Below are 21,491 nucleotides of genomic sequence, written 5' to 3'. Positions count from 1 at the left end.
CCCGACTCGGGCGCACACACTCGCCCCCAAACCGGCTTGGCCGGAGACTCGGCGGCTCCCGGGGCCGGGACACCCCGGTGCAGCCAGGAGCGGACCCGGTGCGGGCGCAGGTTGGGGGCGAGGTTATGCAACTGCATCTGGCGCGACCAGGTCGCTGAGGGGCGTCTGGCAACTTTGGCGACATCAGGGAGGAGCGGGGCTGCGCCTTTGCAATGTGGGTTCCAGACAGACGCCAGAGCTTCGTGAGCGCCCGACAGCCCTAGCCAGGCAGAACTGGGGGATCCGGGGACGGCCGTCTCCTCGGAAGGTTTCGAGGCTTTTAAGTATTTTCCAAACTAAAGCGCCCTGGAAAGTACAAGTACGGCTGATTAACTTCGGGGGCGGGGGGATGAGTTGGAGCAGAGGGGCCCTGACGCCGGCCGTTGAGGAGAGGCACGAGCAGCAGTGAAGGCAGATGCCCACGTGAAATGCCCGTCTCCTCCACTCGCTGGGGTTGGCACCTTCCCGGGGCTGCGGGTTGGGGTCGGCGCCCGCGGGGCTTCCCGGTGCCTGGCATCCCGAGTCAGACCGGGACAGGCGTGGGAAACCAACCAACGCTGCAGACCTAAGAGAGGGCGAGCTGGCGGGCGAGGGCAAGAGGGAGGAGGGAGCCCGCGGGCAGCCCGGGGCCGGGGCAGCTCCTGGAGCCCAAAGTCAAGAGCGAGAACCTGCATCTTGCTGGTTCATGCTCAGGGCTCCAGGCTGATGTCCCCACTGCTTGGATAAAGAGCCGCTCCCTGTGACCTCAGCATTCTACTACCCAAAAATATGCCACAGGGAGAGGGAGCCAGTGATAAAGAGATGCCAGGAGTGGGGGAGGAGAGGTGCCTCTGGAGTAAACAGGAGAGAAAATGGGTGCGTTTTGCTTATCTACAGCCCAGGGCTCCCGCCCGGACCCCTCTCCTGCTGTTGGTCTGTGCTGGGGAGCTGGACGCGCTCTGGGCCCCTGCGCCAGAAGCAGCGGTGAAGCGGTTTACTTTGACCTTGTCTGCTTAGGCGCCGAAATTCTGCGGAAGCATCCCGAGGTGAAACTGCAAGAGTGGGAATGAACTTTGGGGGAGCCCTGCCTTGGCTGGGAAGCCAAGCGATCATTTCAGAAGACTACAGCTAAGGATAGCACAGGGTAGACGTCTGTGCACTAGAACGCTTCCCCCTCAATGAGGACTTGCTAGAGGGTTACCTTTCCATATCTCAGTGGGGGGACTGTCAGGGTGACTGCGCTGGCTGGGTACTTGGTTAAAAAATACCACTCACAAGACCGGGGCCATTCCCAGAGTAGTACATACGTGAAAAGGATATAACCCTTATTAAGCTTACGCTACAGCAAGTTACCGTCATTTCACTATGCAGAGGCGGAAAGTGCTGGTTTTTACTATTCCCCCACGCTGTGCTATTTCTTACATTCATATCCTGTTGAATGTTACTTTTGAAAGTTCATATTTATCTTTGCAATTTTTTTGCAAGAATGATTAGCAAACATGCACAAGGAGCTCAAAGAAAAAATGGAAGTCCTGCCATCTGCATGCCTCACCAGATATTAATCATTTACTATCCATGTTTACTACTTACATTAGATGGCACTGCTCCTCACGATGGTTTTATTAGAGGCGTATTTGGTTAAGAAAAAAAAAAAGTCTAGCACAGCTATCACTAATTGCATGATTTTGCATAAATTACGTTAGCCATGGAGAGTTTTGTTTTCTTCACTAAATTCATCATTTTGTTTAAAAGACTAAACAATTCAGTTTAATTTCTTTAGCTAAATGAAAGACTTTTGCTTAAAGACAAGATGTCCTTGAAAAGCTACATATGTCTTTAAACTTATTACAGTTGCCACGACTTTGTATTTTATCATTGTGATTAAGACTTTGAGCTTTCATGTAAGTCAGGCCCTTTATCCTATTAAGAAACAGAATTACTGGTTAAGAAATAGGCTAACAAGGCAAAAGCTGGGAAGCTCCATGTCTGCACAATGAGATTTCTGCAAGCTCTATGGGAGGCTGGGTACTCTATTACTCTGTTTACTTCGGGAGCTTCTCTGTTTTGCCACAGTTGTTTTCCCCTGTGGCAGGAAAGGGAATTTTTGTTTTGTTTCTCCCTCTGTAGGGAAAAATTTTAAAATAAATCAATAAATAAGAGAAAGACTTGTATGTGAAAGGCATTCATCTACAAGGAAGACTCCTACACACTGAAATAAGCAGTCCAAAAATCAAAATGATTCTCAGAAATAACAATGGATCGCAGCAGAGTGGCAGGACAGACCCATTCATGTAGACATTTGTATTCTCTTGTTTGCGCCCAGCCATGGCTATCTCATTTAGAGACACAACTACTGAACTCTGGAATATGAGAAGCAGGTGACTTACGCTTCTCAGAGACTCATGATACAGAAATGATCACAGCTACCTCCCAAAGCAGCAGCTCTGTGGTCAGACATTTACATAGGAGGGCAGTGACAGGTTCACCAGGGATTTTAATGCTTGTGAAGGATGCTGTTCAACCCATCCATAGCACCCAAGAAGCTCAGTTGGGAAGGCAGGCAAATTCTACATACTTGAGGCAAACCACCGTCATTCTGGGAGTGTGAGGTCATAAAAACTCCCCAGATGAAACCAGTGTCATCGTCATTTTCAACAGTCCTCCATAAATGTGAAGCACCACATCCTTTCCCCACCATAATTCCACTGGTTGGAGACCTACATTCCCCAACCAGAAATTAGCTGGCATGATTTATGAAGCAGATCCTTTTTTGTCTCCTCACATATTTGATTTTAATATTTCATAACATTATGGGGTGACTTCAATATTTTAAAGCAAAATTTAATATGATTGATACTACATGACGACACTTCGAGTACCATGAAATTCTCATACAGACATTGAGAGAAGTCTTTATTCCAATACTGGAGCTAACCTATGATAGGTATGCAGTGAAACTTCATGACTTTTAATCAGTTAATTTAAAATGTACATTGTTCTTATACATTAAGGACAGAATACAGACTTGCAGGAACCAAACGACAGGGACCCTGCCAGGATTGCTGTAAACAAGTTGTTTGGACAATGTCTTGTGTTAAGCACTAAGCCGGGAAAGTACAGGTTTGAACCTTTGGACCACGTGTGATAATGTGTCTGTTTCAGATCCTGAAGGCACTAAGGTATCTCCAGGCAACCAAGGATCTTACCTCTCACACTGAGAAAAACCATAACTTCAGAGACATTTCCTGGCTCCAAGTCCTTTCAGAGACCCCTCTACTGTAAGTCACAGGATATTCAGTGTGCATTTGAGTCAGATGTGCTTAAGACATTATTCAAACCATAATGAATGGGTTGAGGGACTTTGAGGTGTACAAAGATGTTATCAGATGACAAATCACTACCTGAATAAAAACAAAACATTCTAACCTGACAACTGTGTCTCTTTCTGCTGAGTATATACTGCCAGCTCGAATTGGGACTGAGAGAAAATTAACTTGAATGTAGAACAGCAGATATTAGGGACAAGCAGGAATTACGATTCTAAATTACTCTATAAACCTTTTGGCTAACAACATATTTCAAAGGGATTTGGAAATAACTCTCCCCAAAGTCATTATTTGTGAATATTTATTTTATAGAGCACTGAACTGTTTATTCAAAGTATTGCACATCCATAGACACGTTCTCTTTACCACACTATCCTGCTGTTAGGAAGTTTGAGCAAAAAAAGAAAAGAGATTCTTACATCTCTTCACAGCATACGTTCATATGAATTATACTATTCTATCCAATAGAATGGTAAAGACACACACAAAAAAAACCTCAGCTTATCAAAATGCTTGTTGAAGTTTCTATTCTACTTAATATGGAAAATTCCAGTTCAGTCCTTAATAATCTAGCTTTGGCCATGAAATGAAAGGCAGTAAACTACAACATATGAGAGACATGGGAAGGAGGCTACAGAATGCTGAAAATACTACAGGCAGCCTTGCAAATAAAAGTTGCTCTCACTCCATCTCAGTAGAGATGATCACAGCTATATCCCAAAGCAGGGGTTCCATGGACAGGCACATCCCAGAGAGAAAGAGGAAAAAGCACAGGCTGATGGCATGAGGGCCTTTTTACAGCTGTTCAGTTGAGGAAGCAGCATGGGGCTATATCATACGACCTTAATGAAATTGAGCAGTCTTTGTGTTTCTAGGTCATTCCACTGGTGATGTGAGATCCCCCACCCTTGTTCTTCTCTAGGAAGGATCTTGTATTTGTCAATTGTCCTTCTTGATGTTTTTAAAAATCTTTTCTATGTGTACTTAGTGGTTACATTTTAGATACCTCTTACTACCTGCATTTTGTACAGTGAAATCTGCTTATTTTTGTAGTAAGTGATTTTAGCATCCGTAAAAATGTAGCAAAGACATAAAACCTGGGATTTTTAAATGGGGCAAGCATAGGGAAGGTAGATGGATATGCAGATGGCTTTGTTCAGAGAGGACTTCTGATTTGTGGATATGTACTGAGCTGTTGCAGCAGTGGCCAAGGCAATGTGTAAGGTGTTACAAGACCAAGTGAGAGGACTCCAAGAAGCTCAAGTCCAGGAGGAAGGGAGGAGGTAGGTGGCAAGGAAGTGGCAGGAGGCTAAAGACTCCCAGGTAGAATCAGGATAGGAGATTACAGGCAGAGAGTGATGCCCTGGCTGACTTCGTGGGTGATGCTTGAGATTGCACTCCTGAGCCCAGAAGACATTAGTCCTGGAGCTTAAGCAAAGTGGTAGGGTGCTCAGGGCTACAGACTTGTATGGGAAGAGTGAGAAGTGACATTTAGCAAAGGTTGAGGTGCTGGAATCAGAGAGTGGAGGCACAGTTTGGAGTCAGTTTGAGGAGCAACCAGCAGGGCAAGAGGGTCCTATGTTGATGTTTGAAACAAGAACATATATTCTCAGAAGATTAAGGCGGTATAACTAGAGGCAAACCAGAGGAGAGGAGTTGGAGACCAGTTGAGAAGGTGTCACAGGTGAGAATGTGCCAGTCTCAGTAGCACTGGGAAGTAAGTTAGGGGGCAGCTATGAGAAAAACCTTCTGGCAGACAAGTCTTTGTAATGTAGCAAGATAGAAAGAAGGGATTAAAGATGCTACCCAAGGCCAGCAAGGCGGTGGGGGATTTTAATGGAAACAGAAGTCTGGGAGCCAGCAGGAATGGGGGAAAAGATAGGATTTCTATTAAATATTTGAGTGTGAATTTTCAACTGGAAATATTATTTAAAAAATAAGTTTTTCATTATCTCTTACCTCCTAGAATGTCCACAAGAAATACTTTGAAATAGGAGGAAATTGGATGAAGCTATTCACAACGCAAATCCTTAAATGACTAAGCATAGTACTATCTATAACAGGTGCTTAATAAATATTTAATGAGGCTACTAACACAAACCTAGCCAGTGATTTTGCTACCAACTCAGGGAATCCTGATTGGGAAAGAATTGTTTTCTTCCATTTCCACTTGTAACTTTTTGTGTAGCAGGAATCAAAGGAAACACCGTGAGAAGGCAGTAAAGAGGAAGACGGCTTCCAGGGCTGAACAGTACTGACGTCTGGCCATGCAGTGTTTAGAAAAGAAAAAAGCACCAAAGGGTTGGGTTCTTTACCACCAAACTCAACCTCAGCAATTCCTTTGGTGAAAACTCAGTTGGGTAGAAGTTGAGTTTTTAGGGAAAGAATGTCTTTGAATATGGTGACCTAGTATTAGGGTAAAAGAAGCAAATAAGGAGAACTGAGAAAATGTATCTCACTGCAGTCAGATAAATTAATGTTCTTATAACCCAAATGCTGACATTTGGGGTTAAAAAGAGTTTTCACCAGAGCTCCCAAAAAAACTGGAGAGTTCATTGGGTCAGCAGGAGAGAAGGAAATGTCTGTCTCTCAGCCTTAACCTCACATCTCAATTTGACGTCGTGACTTCAACTCCATTGATCTCTGTGCCAGACCCACCAATTTATCATTTTAAAAATCAATGCCAGTGCTGCATAAAGACTATTTTTGTCTTTTTTCCTTGAGTAAATCACACTGTATGGTATCCACTTAACCATGCGCTTGAGACTCCCATAGCTTAGATAGTGTGCCATGTGCAAATGTAGCGTGTGAAATTAAAGGAATGCTGAAAATATGCTGCTCACTTTCAAACCGTATTTTTCATTTGACTTCTTGCCCAATGATAACTGCATTTCTCAATTACTTACTGTTTTTGTTTTAAAGGTAGTTGTTAGCTCAGTGGCTTCACTGAAGTCATTCACATCCTCATTTAATTTGTTTTGCACTTGCTATTTATATTTTAGTCTTGCTATATAATATTTATTCTGAATATATATCTACTTTATTTATTGTGTCTATCACATTTGTGCATGTGGCAAAAACACCCAGGGTGAGGCTGAATGACAGAAGTTAGCAGGTGGCTGGACACTGGAGCCTCAGACAGAGTGCCCAGACTCATTGGCAGGGTTGGCCCCACACTGCGCTGGGCAGGTCAGCTACTGAGTGAGTGGCAGAGACTGGACCCCAACTCACTCCTAGTAATTATTTAAAATAATTCCACATGGAAGCATCAGTTCTAACTGTATCTGAAGAGTCAGTGAGAGTGACCACTGGCAAATGCAGCTTTAAAGTATAAGTCTAAGACAACCGTACAGTTTTTAATCAGCCACTCAAGGTTGGAACCTTCTGGTGGTGATTTTCAAGCTTGTGTCGCTTAGGTCCTGCATCCAGTGTCATCCACATGCACAACACATCCCAAGGTGTGCTGTCTTTGTGTACATCCACTTCATCACCAGGGCTGTGTACTGAGTGCTTCCTAGGAGCCCACCACCTGAGCCCTGACCCAGCTCACAGTGGAGTGCAACGTAGTGGTGAGATAACAGGCTCCAGGCCAGGCTGTCCTCCTTTGCCCTCCTAGCTCTGCCAGTAACTATCTGTGTGACCTTTGGCATGTGACTCCACTACCTATGCCTCTGTTTCCCCATCTTTATTAAAAATAGTAATTTCTCCTTCAGAGGGTGTTTGGAGAATGAAAGGTTCAGACATATACAAAGCACAGAATGGTACCTAGCTTGTGGTGAGTGTTATACACAAATGTTACCTTTTCTTATCTTTGCTCTCCCAGGTTAGATCACTTGCCCAGAGTTCTGGGCTATTAAGTGGAGGGGAAGGGCCAGAACTCAAAACCAAGCAAGTGCTCTCAACGCCCCAGTTCTTAAGAACTACGGCCAGAAATTAACCACATTAGCAAACCACGGTAGCATGGGAAGACCTTGAGCACCCCCTCTCTAGTAGAAAATCCAAAAGTTATTCACTGTGCAAAGACTGTCAATGTACGAATGACTGGTCTCAAACCCCAGATCCATGGTTGAAAAGAGCTGCCCCAAGCCATGGAATTTCTAGAAGGGAACAGAATTCTAAATGTTTTACATCTCCAACCAGAAATATATATATATATAAAAAAGTGTGAATATGCCCTATTCCTACTATGGGTCTGCTCAGTGACAATTTACTTGGAATTTGCCATCCCATAATTAATGGATGTTGTGAAAGACCTGGATTTTCATCCATGACAATAACTGGCCACTATTGTCTCCTCTATGGAACATGAATCCACCCCATCTGTTGGTGCACAGCACAGCCCAGCCAGGCCAGGGCACAGACACTCTGTGGGCCTGTGTGGGATCTGCTGGTGATCATCCCAACACCTGGCTGATGTCTAGGTTCATTCTAGAAAAAAATGGAAGGGGCTCAACCTCCCTGCTCCCTTGTGACATTCACTCATTCATTAAGCCCTTCGTTCAGTCAATATTTCTGGGTACTTTTTATATGCCACAAACTTCTCTAAGCTTTGGAGATACAGCAGGAAATAGAAGACAACAAGGGGTGAAAAAGATAAAGGAAGAAGGCCAGTGGTTCTTTATCGTATGTGCATTATTAAAATTATATTAGGTATTTAAAACAAAAAGTGGTACCCAGTCTCCATGCTCCAGAAGTTCTGATTTACCTGGACTGGGGTAGAGACCAATATGCTTTTTCTTTCTTTCTTTCTTTCTTCTCCTTGTTTTTTAATGGATTAACTTCCTGGCCTCCAAGTGTGGCCTTCGAGGGAGTGAGGCTGAGGGAATAGAGCCCTTAAGGAAAAATGCTTGTTTACCTCCTTCCTGTAGGAGGACAGCCACCCCCTGGATTTTCTTCTACGTGGCAGGATATGCTCTCTTTAAAAACCCACACACAAAAACCAAAACCAAAACAACTTTTAAAAGACTCCATTTCATCCACACCTATGCTCTCCTCCAAAGCTTCAAGAAGGCCAAAGCATACAGGGGTCATGTGAGGTTTTGGAAAGATTTATGTTTTCCTTTTTCAAGATCTTTTTAGCATGCTCAAGTCCACAGAGAATGATTTCACAGATCATCAGTACTGCTTACTCACTACGATGCTAACTTCTATTCATGAACTACACAGGCTTTTGCTACTGCTCTCTTTCTCTTTTCCACAAGCCTTGTAAAGTAGCAGGGCATCTGTTCCAAGGAGGTGCTGGAGAGATAAAAAGATAGAGGCAAACGCAGGAATATTCATTGAAAATGGGACTCTTCGTTGAGTTTAACACTTAATGTGTTATGTGTTGGGTACTTCATAGAACAGGAAACTGTATGATGTCCTGCTTCGGGTGCCTGCCCAAGCCTGGGCTTTTGTTTTGCCCCAGGGTGAATTGTCACATTCCCTTCTGGACAGGAGATGGGGTTGCTGCAACTGGCCCTTTAAGAGCAGCCAAAACGCTGGGAGTCGTGGCTGAAGGCCATCAAAACTCTGTGTGCCTGATTCAAGGGAACAGCCCACAGATGTCCCACAGCTGACCTGGACTTATGTTCCAGCACACATCCCCTTCCCCTCCTGTGTCTGTGTGTGCATGTGTCTGTTTGTCTGTGCATTTCTCTCGACTCACCATTCCCCTAACAACCTCTCTCTCTTTATACATCCCCATTGCCCTTCTCCTTCCTCTCCACGTTCATCTCAATGGACAACAGCAGTGTGGCATGAGATTCCTAAGTACTGCGCTTCCTTATTTAGTATAATTTTATATTCATTGTTCTCAATCCAAAGAACAGGAAAATGAAAGCTATTTCATTCATGTTCATGCCCCTCTGATATGGTTTGGCTCTCTGTCCCCACCCAAATCTCACCTGGAATTGTAATCTCCATAATCCCCAAGTGTCGAGGGCAGAACTGGGTGGAGGTAACTGGATCAGGGGGGCGGTTTCTCCCATGCTGTTATCATGATAGTGAGTGAAATCTCAGGAGATCTGATGGTTGTCTAGTGTCTGGTATTTCCCCTGCTTGCGCTCATTCAGTCCTGCCACCTTGTGAAGAAGGTGCCTGCTTCTCCTTTGCCTTCCACCATGATTTTAAGTTTCTTGAGGCCTCCCCAGCAATGCAGAACGGAGAGTCCGTTAAACACCTGTCCTTTATAAATAACCCAGTCTCAGGCATTTCTTCATTGCAGTGTGAGAACGGACTAATACACCCTTGGCAGTGACTAGACCCATGGGTATGCCCCAGACCCTCTATTGTTTTTTTCCCTCTGAAAGCCAGTGATTCATCCTCTAGAGCAGATTAGACAACTGAGCTTAGGAAAGCTGCCATGCTCTAAGACATTGTTATTCCAAGCTATGGAGATTTTTTCATTAAACTCAATTTATTTTGCCACTACCATATCTTGGGAGTACCCAAGAAGAAAGTTGAGTAATGTAAGAACAAGCCTTCTGATAATTCCTACCAAGTCACATTTTCTACAACAGTATGGAGCCCCAATATACTGCATGATTAAATACAGAACCTGTACCATTTCTGTGCCATCTACTCATTTTTGTGAGTGTGTGTGCTATCTCCTTCTCTCCCGTCAGCACCGGAAACATTTGTACGACAACCACTCAAGGTAGTTATGCCAAAGTTCAGAAGATAAAAATCTCTGGATATGGTTTTACCTCAACGAATAAAACTCTATCCCTTCTCCTTTCCACTTCTCTAATTCCTACTCATGTTTCATTATACAGCCAGGTTCTACCTAATCTGAGGATCCAGATAATGTAGAAAGACTCCTTGGAAGCCACTAATATTGTACACTCATCCTAAGTCTTCTTGCCATACCTCAGCTTAGGCCCCAGCTCTAAGGATACTGTGATGTACAGTGTTAAGATTCTCTTGCTGGAGTGCAGTGGTGCAAACTCAGCTCACTGCAACCTCCCACTCCCTGGTTCAAGCGATTCTCCTGCCTCAGCCTCCCAAGTAGCTGGGATTACAGGCACGCACCACCATGCCCAGCTAATTTTTGTATTTTTAGTAGAGACAGGATTCACCATGTTGGCCAGGATGGTCTGGATCTCCTGACCTTGTGATCCGCCCACCTCAGCCTCCCTAAGTGCTGGGATTACAGGCATGAGCCACCGCGCCTGGCCAGTGTTAAGATTCTTAAACCAGTAAGTAAAGAAGGATGACTGAGCAGTGGAGGAAGATGGTGCTTAGAGGGACCTACTCCACAGAACACTTACATTTGTGTTAAGGAGAGAAAACCGACACATAGCACAGCAAAGTGAGCATCCTTCAGGCCTGCTCTTGCACATCTCTCAGGTGGAGCCTACCCTGACTCCCCAGGGAGCACTCTCAGTACTTCCCTCTTCTTACATGGTCCTGTGCACAGTGGACTGGTGTCAGCCATCAACGTGTCCCTCCCCTGCTGGACTAGACACTGCCAAAGAGTATGCCTTGTTTTTTCCTGTGTGCCCAGCATCCAGTATGGTGCCTAGGTCCCCCTAGGCATGCAGACACTGTTCAGTGAGTAAATGAAGGTGACAGATAAGGACTGGAGAAGGCATAGAAGATAAGACTAGATCTAGACCACCAAACACAGACTATCCATGAGGAAGGAGGACCAGGGCGTGGTCCTGGAAAATGAACCTGTGGAAGTGAAGACACAAAGTAGAGACTGACCATGGTGTGTTCAGGAGACAGTGCAGGAAATGGCTTAATGGAAGTCAGCAGATGGAGCATTTCTGAGTAGCCAGGAGAAATCCAGAAAGATGAGGAGGTAGGAAAAAGTATAGATGATCTTATAATAATAGCCTCTTTGGAAGTGCTACCAACTGGGATGTATCCAGGTATATGCAGAGAGAAGCGACGTGACTTGAAGCCAAGACTAACAGGAACTGCAGGACGGGGGACGGGGGTGGGGCATGGGGGATGGAGAGCTGAGGGCAGGAGAGTTATGAAGGCCAAGATCAGGGTGGGAACAGTGTGGAACTAAAGGGAAGAAATCAGTAGGAGAAGCAACAGGAAGGAAAAACAAAAATGAATAGGGCATGGTGACGACTGATTTGGGGGATTAGACTGGGGAATGAATTAAGCAAGCCGTTGGCAGCACTTGTTGGAAGCCTTCAGCATAAAAATACTGAAAGAATCTACTAAGTTGGAGATGGGTCTCGTGACACCGATGCAAACCAAGTCCAGTCCTGCCTTTAACATGGAGTGTCTTTTGCTCCAAGCTCAGCTGGGGTAAGCACAGTAGCTGTGTTGCTGGGTTTAGTCCAGGCCACCCTTGGGTCTCAGGCATTACATCGTGTCCCAAGAAAGACCACTGAGTCCTCCTCCTCCAGATTACCAGAGACACTGCCAAGCTTTTCATGCACAAAGAGATAAACCTTCGAAGACATTAGATGAAACTTTGTGAGGGAAGGATATGGTTTCATGTTTTTAAAAAGTAGCTACTTATTATCATGCACAGAGAAGACAGAGGTTCACAACAGCTGCTGGTCAAGGAAAAAATTAAACAACCAACTAACCTGGCAGAGTAACACCAGGATTGCTAAGAGATAGATTTTATTTATATTTATATTTATATTTATTTTATTTTTAAGGAATAAAATATACAATATATAGACCTTTTGTTTATTTTCTCTTCTCTTCACCACCCCCCAACAAAATGACATTTTGTGTTATGAATGCTAAAACTTCGCTGTGTGCACACTTGCAATGAATAGCTCACTCAAACCAAGACAGTCTTTTCAGACTAGGCCATGGACTGCAAACTGTATGAGGGCTGAGAAGATTACAAGCACTAACTCTTTCTGCAGACTTCGGTTAGGATTGTGTACATGGACCCCAACGGCAGGTTATTTTCTCTACATTTGGCTATCAGCTTAGGAATAGAAGCTCATTACAAGAAATGCTCAAGTTTCCTTTTCTTCCTGGCACAGCTACCTCTGCAGTGAACCGAAGACCATGCAAAGTTTAGGATTTGGCCAAACCAAGGAAACATCGTGGTATTTTCACACTACGATGAAAATACAAGAGGGATCCATTCTGACGGTTGAGTTGATGGGCATTCCCATGGCCTCACCAGGAAGACAGATTGCATCTTCAACTCTAAATGACTTCCATTGTAGTGACCGTTACCTCCAAGCAGATATCCTGCCCTGAGTGTTCCAATAGGGTATCCTCAAATAAGACTGGGAAGTGGCAGGGAAAACAGACTCCTTTGATATGTCTTTTTAGGGAGGAAAAATCAATGTCCTAGTTTTAGTTTCAGATAAATCATGAGTCAAAACGTGCTGTTTAGTTAAAAAAAAAAAAAAGATTCAGCATAATCAGGAAGGCAAAGCACTCCCCAAGTACATTCTAGTATGTATCTTTGTGTTTTCCTGTGAGTGAGATTCCCATTAAGTCTAAAAAAGGGAGACCATCTCTTCTGTGTCCTGCCAACTCCCGCCTCTGATGGGCCCCAAACTACCAGCTGATTGTTGCTTCATCACCAGGAAGCCTCCGGGGTCAGTGGGACACTTGCTGTCCTAACTAAAGGTACTCATGAGCTGTGTTCAAAGCACAGCCCTCCTGTCTCATACTCTGTCACTGTCATGATGATGGGAAAGGGGGAGTCAGGAGAATTAGTTCCTTTTACCAATCTCACAGGTGATTTTGGTGAGTTGTTGGAACCAACTGTACTGAACTCCTTTTGGCCATTATTAGCTGGTATAGCTAACTGCTGCAAATAAAATTTTTTTTACATTGACATAATGTCTCATTTCAAGGAGGCATATTTTCCAGTTGATTTTCACCAACATCATAAAATTTTGGTAATTCATTTCTACGAATGTAGATTCCATTTACACAGGATGAGCAAAGGTTAACATCAACATAAGCTGAAAAATCAAAGAACTGGGTAGTGAAACATAAATTAAAAGTCTGGACCATTTAAGAGGGCCATTCCCTGGTTCTTTTAAAACATGAGCACCAAACCCCAAGCATGCATGCTTCCCCTCCTTTGTTCTCACTCCCCGAAGTAGGCCAGTGTGAGCCTGTGTGGTTTACATTATGCGGCTAAAGCAACTAACCATAGGTTTTTTGTTCGTTAAGAGTGTTCTCTAAAATCGCAGATACGCACGAGTGGGGGCTGCACCTAAGATAGGTTTTCTTCTGCCTCGATGCCTACATTTAACCTCCGGGAGTGCCCCTTTTCCCTGCTTTGGACTGGGTGGTCATCAGTTCTTAATGACAGAGGCTTCACTGCAATATTCTACACATCGAGGGAACGGGGCGTGCCATCTCTGTGTTTCCTCCAAGGAGCCATAGTTCTGCAAGAAAACAGTTCCTCACGCATGGCTCAGTCACACAAGGGTGTCTGAATTCATCTAGTCACTCCTTTTTGGTCCTCATCAGTGACCTCTGCAGAAAACAACAAATATAGGGGAAAAAATAACATTTCACTATATAAAGAAAATTAAACCGGATAATGAATCTAAGACACAGTCCACCATCTATGGCAGCTGGCTTTGCCCCGAGGAAAAGAGGACTTCCAGTTCTGAAGACTCAGTTGGCACCTATGAAACAGGTCTCTAAGTTAACTATTTCACAACGTGAGTGACTTCATTGAGTGAGTGAGGTTCTATTTTACCTCCCCTTCCGGTGGAAGCCGGTGGTGAAGAATGGGATGTTCATTTTCACCATTCTCCCGTTCTGAGTAGCCTCATGTTCAGGCACCCCCTTGGCATATGGAAGAAAATGCTGACCCAGTTCATCTTGAATCCCCGCCAGCATCTTTGACTCCAAGGTGTCTGAACAGTGAGAAAGCCACTAGGAAAACCCATAATTTCATACAATCCCTTGTGGCACTCATCAGACTGCTTGCCTAGCTATCTTACTATATGCGGGGATTGCTGGGCCCTGGGAGGTGTCTCGGTCAGACTGGCAGCTGCCTGCATCTTCCCCCACAAATCCCATCACAGGGTCAAACCGCAAACCTGCAAATCAGCATGGACATTTTAAGAATGGACAGAATCCAATGGAGAGTTTCTCTTGGCAGCTGATGGAACCCCACAAAATTGCCTTCAGACTATTGAATCCGTTTTATTTCTAATTAAAACAGATGTTAACTTCCTTCCTTACAGTATGTTTGCTCAAATATTGACATATCTTCTGCTAAACACTTAACTATACATAGCTAAATACATATGCAGGCACGAATATACCTATGCATATATACGTACATATACACACTTGAAATTCATTTTCATTCTTTATCAGGGCTCCCTCAAAACAATAAAAGATGACCTTTGACAAACTACTTATACCACCATCTCATCATTTCTGGGTTTTTCTTATTCTGATACTAGTGGTTATGCCTTCCAGAGGCCTGCTTCAGGTGTGGATTGGATTTTACCTTGTGTTATTTTCATTGGCAAAACCAGAACGACACTGTACTTCCCTCCATTCTCCCCAAATTGGAAAACAGAAGGAAAAATAAATCTCTCCGAATGTGCTGTCTTAATACCAAAACGATGACCGTTTTTGTTCATTTTTTTCCAGTATAATTTGTAGATTACTTTGTTTCACTTAACATTATTTCGTAAGTGTTTTTCTATGATACTAAATAATCTCTACAATTATCCTTTTAATGGCCGCCCAGAGTGAATGTAAACCATAATTTACTTAACTGTTTACCTATTGGTAGTCATTTAGTTGCTTCCATTTTTCACTTATTTAAGTTGGAATGCACATTTTCATATCAGTCATTAATTTAAAGCAGCATGCAGAGATGGTTCTCCGTCACTAATCTAAAAATGCAGGGTTTATATATTTACAACTCACATTTGATTATGAAATTGAATTTGAGGGTAATTAAGACATTTATATTCCAAGCAGCTCCTCGACATCTAGCTCTCTCGAGCCAAACAGGCACAACCATGACTAGCCATTTTCACCCCAAGACAGCACAGTACAGTGAATTCTAAAACACAATTTTCTTACAAAAAATAAACTTTATGAACTCCTGCTGCTTTACAGCCAAGAGATTAGCTCCCCGAACCAGAGTCCATGGTTCTCTAGGGTGACCCAGCCAAGGCAAACCATCATGAAGAATCCAATTGCGACTTCATGCTCAGTCCAGAATTCAACGCAATATTCACTCAGTGCTCCAACACCCACTGTGTTACTGGAACTACCTGGATGTCCTTGCCTAACCGGCACCCAGATACACTGTGGGAACAAGACAAGGACATTGCTCAGATGCGTTTCAGTTGTTTGATGTTTTCAAGTTTATCATGGATCACTTCAAGTTACAGAGTTCCTTGAGCAGGGGTAGTGGGTTAGGGCATGTGATTGAAACGGATTCAGCTGTTTCAATGGGTGTGGCCCACTAGCCCTGTGACTCTGAGCAAGTTGCAAAAAAACCCCAAAATCGTGTGCCTCGGTTTCTCAATCTGCAGTACGAGGACATCAATAGTGGCTGCCTTGTAAGGATATGATGAGGATCAAATCTAGAAAACACAACTGCTATGCATAGGGGAATGCTGACATTTGATTAGCACATAGAAGCACTTAACTGCATGCTTACTGAATGTTAATGCTACACTGTAACGTACGTACATTCACTTGCTGAATAAATGCATGAAGGAATGATGAATGAAGTAGTGTGGGAGAAGGTTCCACTTGTCTTAGGGACAGTCCTCTGAGGAATGCCCCATTTCCTTTCATAACAAAATCATTGTCTTAATGGTAATCACTGTAAGCCTTACCCTCCACCCCCAATAAAGAGCAAATGAACACCCCGAAAAGATGTGTCCACCTTAGTAATTCTTAATGTCCAGAAATTCAATTTTAAAGCTTTAGAAAATGTCATCCAGCCATCATAAAGAACTCATAACCTCATTTGAAGCCAAAATAAACCAGCCACAAAAATTCCTTGGTGTTTTCCCTATCAGAGAATAAGAACAACTCAATTACTATTACTGTTTTTTTTTAAGTCAGCAATAACAAACTAAAGTGATTAAAAATCCTAAGTATTACCATCATTTTTTTACTAACAACAAAATGATTTTTATGTACTAGCAACTCTCTATAAAACGGAGAAGAGCTTAGAATTTTTTATTATTATTTGGCCACCAGCAATTAATTCTTCTGATTTGTTGTATTAGTTTGATGGTTGGGTCCAAGGCCTAGAATGTTTCTTACCCCAGCCAACTGATGTAAGAAAATTATTTCAGTGCAGTCCCTAGCAAATGGTGATGATGAATAGCATGGCAGGACAAACTTATTCAGACACACATTTTTCAGAAGTAGCAGGGAAAAGGCTGAAAAATTACTAGTAAATTGCTTTTTGTAAAAATGCTCTCTCTTTCAAATTTTCCCTAGTATGAAGGTCTTCTGCAGAATGACGGCACAATACGTTCTGACATACCTGGACAACAAAGGCAGTTAAAGAATGAATAGGAGATCAGAGTGAAGGTTAAGATTTAATTTTCTTATTCCATCCCCACTGCCACCCATACTGTCCCCCACACCAAGCTGTCTTGTGTGCATCTGTTTAACCTGCTGGGATAAGAATCTCTAAAAGCCATCGATGCTTTCTCTTGAGCAGGCACGCCTTGTCCCTCCTTCCACCTATCATCTAGCCATCCCAAACGGAGCCAAGATATTGGTGCATCTCCAGTCTGTTTCTTGCCTTTTCTCTCTTCTCTAAAACTGCCCAGTTTTCAAGTTTCAAATTGCAGCAATCTCCAAATATCCCCAGCACCTAGTAAAGCACCAAGGACTTCCTCTGCTGTCTACGCAAGCCTTGCCTTTCAGGACATGCTATAGGATAATCGAACAAGAGCCCGAGGCATCCAGAGGTGCAAGGGCTAATGCAGCGGTTCTCTGCCAGGCAAGACTCTGCTCCCGGGCTCATCTGGTAATGGCTGGAGACATTTCTAGTTGTCACACTGGGAGGGAGCGGTGCTACTTCTTCAGTGGGGAGAAGCCAGGGACCGCTGACCACCCTGCGCCACACAGCACAGCCCCTCCAACAGCAAATGATCCATCCTGAAATACCAGTAGTGCCAGGATTTAGAAACTCTGGTCCCATCTAAATCAAATGCTGCAGAGATTGTTTTTTTGTTGTTGTTGTTCTTATACATGATTACCTGTTAGTTGTTCATGGCATAATGTATGAAGAATTTGATTCCTTCACTCTTTCATCCAGTGAACAGCAGTGGAGACTAGCAAGGTGACAGGACCAGGCTGGCTTGAGACATAGAGGTCACTTTAACAGAGGGCCAGTCATGTCACTTACTTTTTAGATGGGGGCTGTGAAGTTGTCTCTTCTTCCCCTTTACGGAACCACCGTGCACCTCGGCCTGTCATGCTAACTCAGTAAGGGCTAAGGATGTGGGGAGGGGTCACGCCTCTGTCTGTCAGACAGCTGGGTCTATGAGGAACAGCATGGATTCAGAGGTCCACTAAAGTAGGAGGGTCCTGCTCCTGCCTGCGCTGCTTATTTCCTGTGTGACACTGAAAAGTGATGCAACATCTCTGCACCCTGGTATCCTCCTTGAAATGGGAAGTGTAGCCTTGACGTTCAGGAACATTTGTAAGCAAGGCATTCTGTATGTGGACGAGCAGAGCATCTGGCACTCGAACCACCTCACTCCAGAAGCAGTGGCCATGCTGTGCATGTCATAGTTCTTGTGGCATTTTCCAATGAGTGCTGCCACAGGTCTCTGGGCTGGTTTTTCAGACTACCCCAGGATAGGGCACAAGGTCTGTCGGCAGCCGGGCTGGGGGCAACGTGGACGAAGTCTGTTTTTGTGCAGCTCTCACGGGCCCATGTCTATGACCTTGCCTCTCTGGGCACTCGGCTTCAGCCACTCAGGCCCTGTACACCCTCGGTGCCTTCCGTTTGACTGTTTTCTTCTCAAACACAAGGGGGGGAAAAGGCGAAGCCTCACTCACAAACAACATACTTAACTCTATTTTCTTGCTTTAAGTGCAACCATCAAATAAGTTCCTCCCTGTGCAATAAGCAGCTGTGAATCTGCCTAATAAAGTGAAGGCATTTTACCCCACTGGTATTCCCCGAGAGGAGTCACTGGCCACCTGCATCTTTTTAGCTGCATTTAATAATTCAGCCCAGGATGAATTTGCATGATTAACATAAAGCCTCATAGTTTTATTTGCTTTCAGAATTTAAGTACTGAAACCACCACCGTTGTTTTCATTTTTGGAGGTTGTGATCAAAACACAAAACTTGATTCTAGAATGAGTAATTTCTTTTATTTTTTTTTTTAAGAATTATTTTCCAGTACCCCTCTCCATGGAATAAACAGAGTTGCAAACACGGCCTTTGTAGATGCAGGGAAACCCACGTTCCTTTTAGGGCTGGTGTTAACCCATGAGAAGTGACCACCCCTCGACGACTTCTCCTTTATGGTTCCCACCCAGGAGCACGGCCAACTCTCCCACGGAATCCATAATGGCTCACACAAATAGATTTCTTTCCGTTCCTCCTCGGAGGGCTCTCCACATTTATCTGCTCAAGACGTAGCAGCTCCAGTAAGTCTTTAAAACAGCAGCTCTCCCAGATTCCAGCAATAGATTAATGACGTCATCCTCAAAAAATAGTCAAAACGCAAACCAAATAAGTAGCACTTGGTAAACCATCTGCCTAAGAAGGGGAGTCACGCGTGTGAAAAGATAATTTGCAAAGCAGAAGAGGCAGCATCATTGGGTTTCTTGATGAATGTAGTAAAACAGGTTTGTCTAATGGGGAAACATGCATTACTATCAAAAGAAAAAGCGAGTGTATCCCACCTGGAAAAGCAAGCAGGCTTTAATATCTGAGAAGCATTTCAAGCTGTGCTGCCAGCGACTCTCAGCCCGTGTGATTTTCCTTAACATAAAGGCCGACCTCACCTGCTTAAATATAATTAGGAAACAGGCAGTCGTCGTGGTGGCTAAAAGTTTGTGCGGCCGGTGCTTGCGTGTGTATTTCTGTCCCACTGACACCTCTGTTGCTGTTTCTGAATGCAGGAACCATGGTCAGTAAGGACACCGGCAAATGCATACTCACAACGTCGGAGAGTGAAGTGGAACCCGCTGCCTGCCTAGCCCTGGAGATGAAATATGCCCTGGACCCCAACCGGCAGATTAAAAAACGGAACAAAGCCCTGCAGGTGCGATTTAAGGATATCTGCGAGGCACAGAATGAGCAGAGGGACACACAGCTGTCCTCGGGCCAGCTGGGGGAGAAGCGGGAGGCCAAGCCCGTGTCCTGCAGAGCAGCCTATCGCAAATACATGACAGTGCCCGCACGCAGGTCCATCCCCAACGTCACCAAGAGCACAGGCGTGCAGACCTCGCCTGACCTTAAGAAGTGTTACCAGACGTTCCCTCTGGACCGCAAAAAGGGGAACCTCAAAAGCCTCCCAGCTGCAGATCCCTTTAAAAGCCAAAACAATGGGTTTCTAACAGATGCTAAAGAGAAGAACGAGGCTGGACCCATGGAGGAGGCCCGGCCATGTGGCGCAGGGCGGGTGCACAAGACCACAGCCTTGGTTTTCCATTCTAATGAACACATGAACACAGTGGACCAGCCTTTGGGGGTCAACTGCACAGAGCCCTGTAAAAGCCCGGAGCCGCTCAGCTATGGAGAAGCTGCGCTCCAAAACTCCACTCGGCCCCCATCCGAAGAGCCCGATTACCAGCTGCTCGGGAGGGCCAAGCAGGACCGGGGGAGGCCAAACTCCGAGGAGCCCGCTCCACCTGCCCTCACGAGGGTGTTTAAAACGGAGGTTGCCACCATTTATGCACCTGCCCTCAGTGCCAGGGCCCCCGAGCCTGGTTTGTCAAACTCTGCGGCCGCCAGCCAGTGGTCACTCTGCCCGGCAGATGAGGAGCGGAGGAGAGCCACACATCTCAACGGGCTCCAGGCGCCCTCGGAAACTGCCCTGGCCTGCTCACCCCCGATGCAGTGCCTGTCCCCCGAATGTAGTGAGCAGCCCTCGCAGACTCACACCCCGCCGGGGCTGGGGAACCAGCCTAGTCCCACAGCGGTTGCTGCTGGTGAAGAATGCCAACAAATCGTGCCTCATACGGAAGTGGTCGACCTCAAAGCACAACTTCAGATGATGGAGAACTTGATCAGTTCAAGCCAAGAAACCATCAAAGTGCTCTTGGGGGTCATTCAGGAGTTGGAAAAAGGAGAGGCCCATCGGGAAGGGTATGTATGTTCACCCATGTCTTAGGAAGCTATGCAGGCTCATCACCGCAGGGTACATCTGTAGCCCCAAACCCAAGTCTGTAATGAGACTAAAGCCAGCATTTCTGTAAACAGGTCATAGTCTAAGGGCGTGGCGGGCTCCAAGGGGTCACAGATTATTTTATGATACTAGACTTCACTGCATCCTGCACGATACACTTTCTGGTTAATGTTCATCTTTCTGGCCTTGAGTTCAAACCATACCTATGCTCAGAATGAATTGATAGACTTTTCCTTTTATTCTGCTAGGGCTAAAGGTTTATGATATTGATAATGTATAATAACATATGCCAGTCCAAAATATCTATTCTAAATAAGAATAGAATCATATTAAGAAGAGAAGAGGCCACAGGCCGCTTAGGAATCATATTAGGAAGAGAAAGGAAATTTCATGTGACATTTGGAAAAGTAAATGCTGACTTGCTTATAATAATTGAAATAATATTGGTATTCAGGACTGTACAAGGCTTTACATCATAGACAGTGTGTTTTCCATTCTGTACCTGGAACTCAAAGAAGCAATGGGCATCGTGAGACCAGTCCTGACTGTATATGATTAGGAGACAGATGCCCTTCCCCACGGGCTGCCCTATGTGTCCAGTGGGGCTGCAGAAAGAATGATACTACCTTCACGGCCAGTACTTTATTGCGTTGATAAGACCAGGTTGCAGTTCATCTTTTGAAGTTTAAACTGTGCAGGAGCATCTTTAAAAACAAATGACCTAAAGGTGGGGCTTTAGTTCTTGAGCTCCCCAGTGCAGAAGCCTCCTACAGGCTGGCATGTGCTCAGCTGATACAAAGCAGCCTGTTCTACTCTGGGTCCGGGGGTTATTGGACTTCGCCTGGATTGCCGAGACCTCTCTTGCCCATTGCCCCTTGAAAGT

The 21,491-nt window shown here is 44.7% G+C and overlaps 2 protein-coding genes across 8 annotated transcripts in view; one reads left to right on the top strand and one right to left on the bottom strand.

Annotated features, from left to right (window-relative positions):
* Nucleotides 1-21,491, bottom strand: part of DOCK1 (dedicator of cytokinesis 1) — a 547,152-nt gene that overhangs the window by 258,020 nt on the left and 267,641 nt on the right. The gene's annotated exons all lie outside the window — the stretch shown is intronic.
* Nucleotides 1-21,491, top strand: part of INSYN2A (inhibitory synaptic factor 2A) — a 68,168-nt gene that overhangs the window by 647 nt on the left and 46,030 nt on the right. For 2 of the 4 annotated variants that reach the window (XM_009245926.4, XM_009245925.4), the window contains exon 2: nt 19,380-20,568. In XM_009245926.4, the coding sequence (XP_009244201.1) occupies nt 19,385-20,568 (1,184 nt within the window). In that variant the 5' untranslated portion in view covers nt 19,380-19,384. Of the gene's footprint in view, nt 1-16,724; nt 16,818-18,642; nt 20,569-21,491 lie in introns of those variants that run through there. The other 2 variants (XM_054523056.2, XM_063727811.1) reach the window with 2 other exon arrangements.

The sequence above is a fragment of the Pongo abelii genome, chromosome 8 (assembly GCF_028885655.2).
Source record: "Pongo abelii isolate AG06213 chromosome 8, NHGRI_mPonAbe1-v2.0_pri, whole genome shotgun sequence".
Classification (NCBI taxonomy): domain Eukaryota; kingdom Metazoa; phylum Chordata; class Mammalia; order Primates; family Hominidae; genus Pongo; species Pongo abelii.
This window is presented reverse-complemented; position numbering and strand designations above follow the sequence as displayed.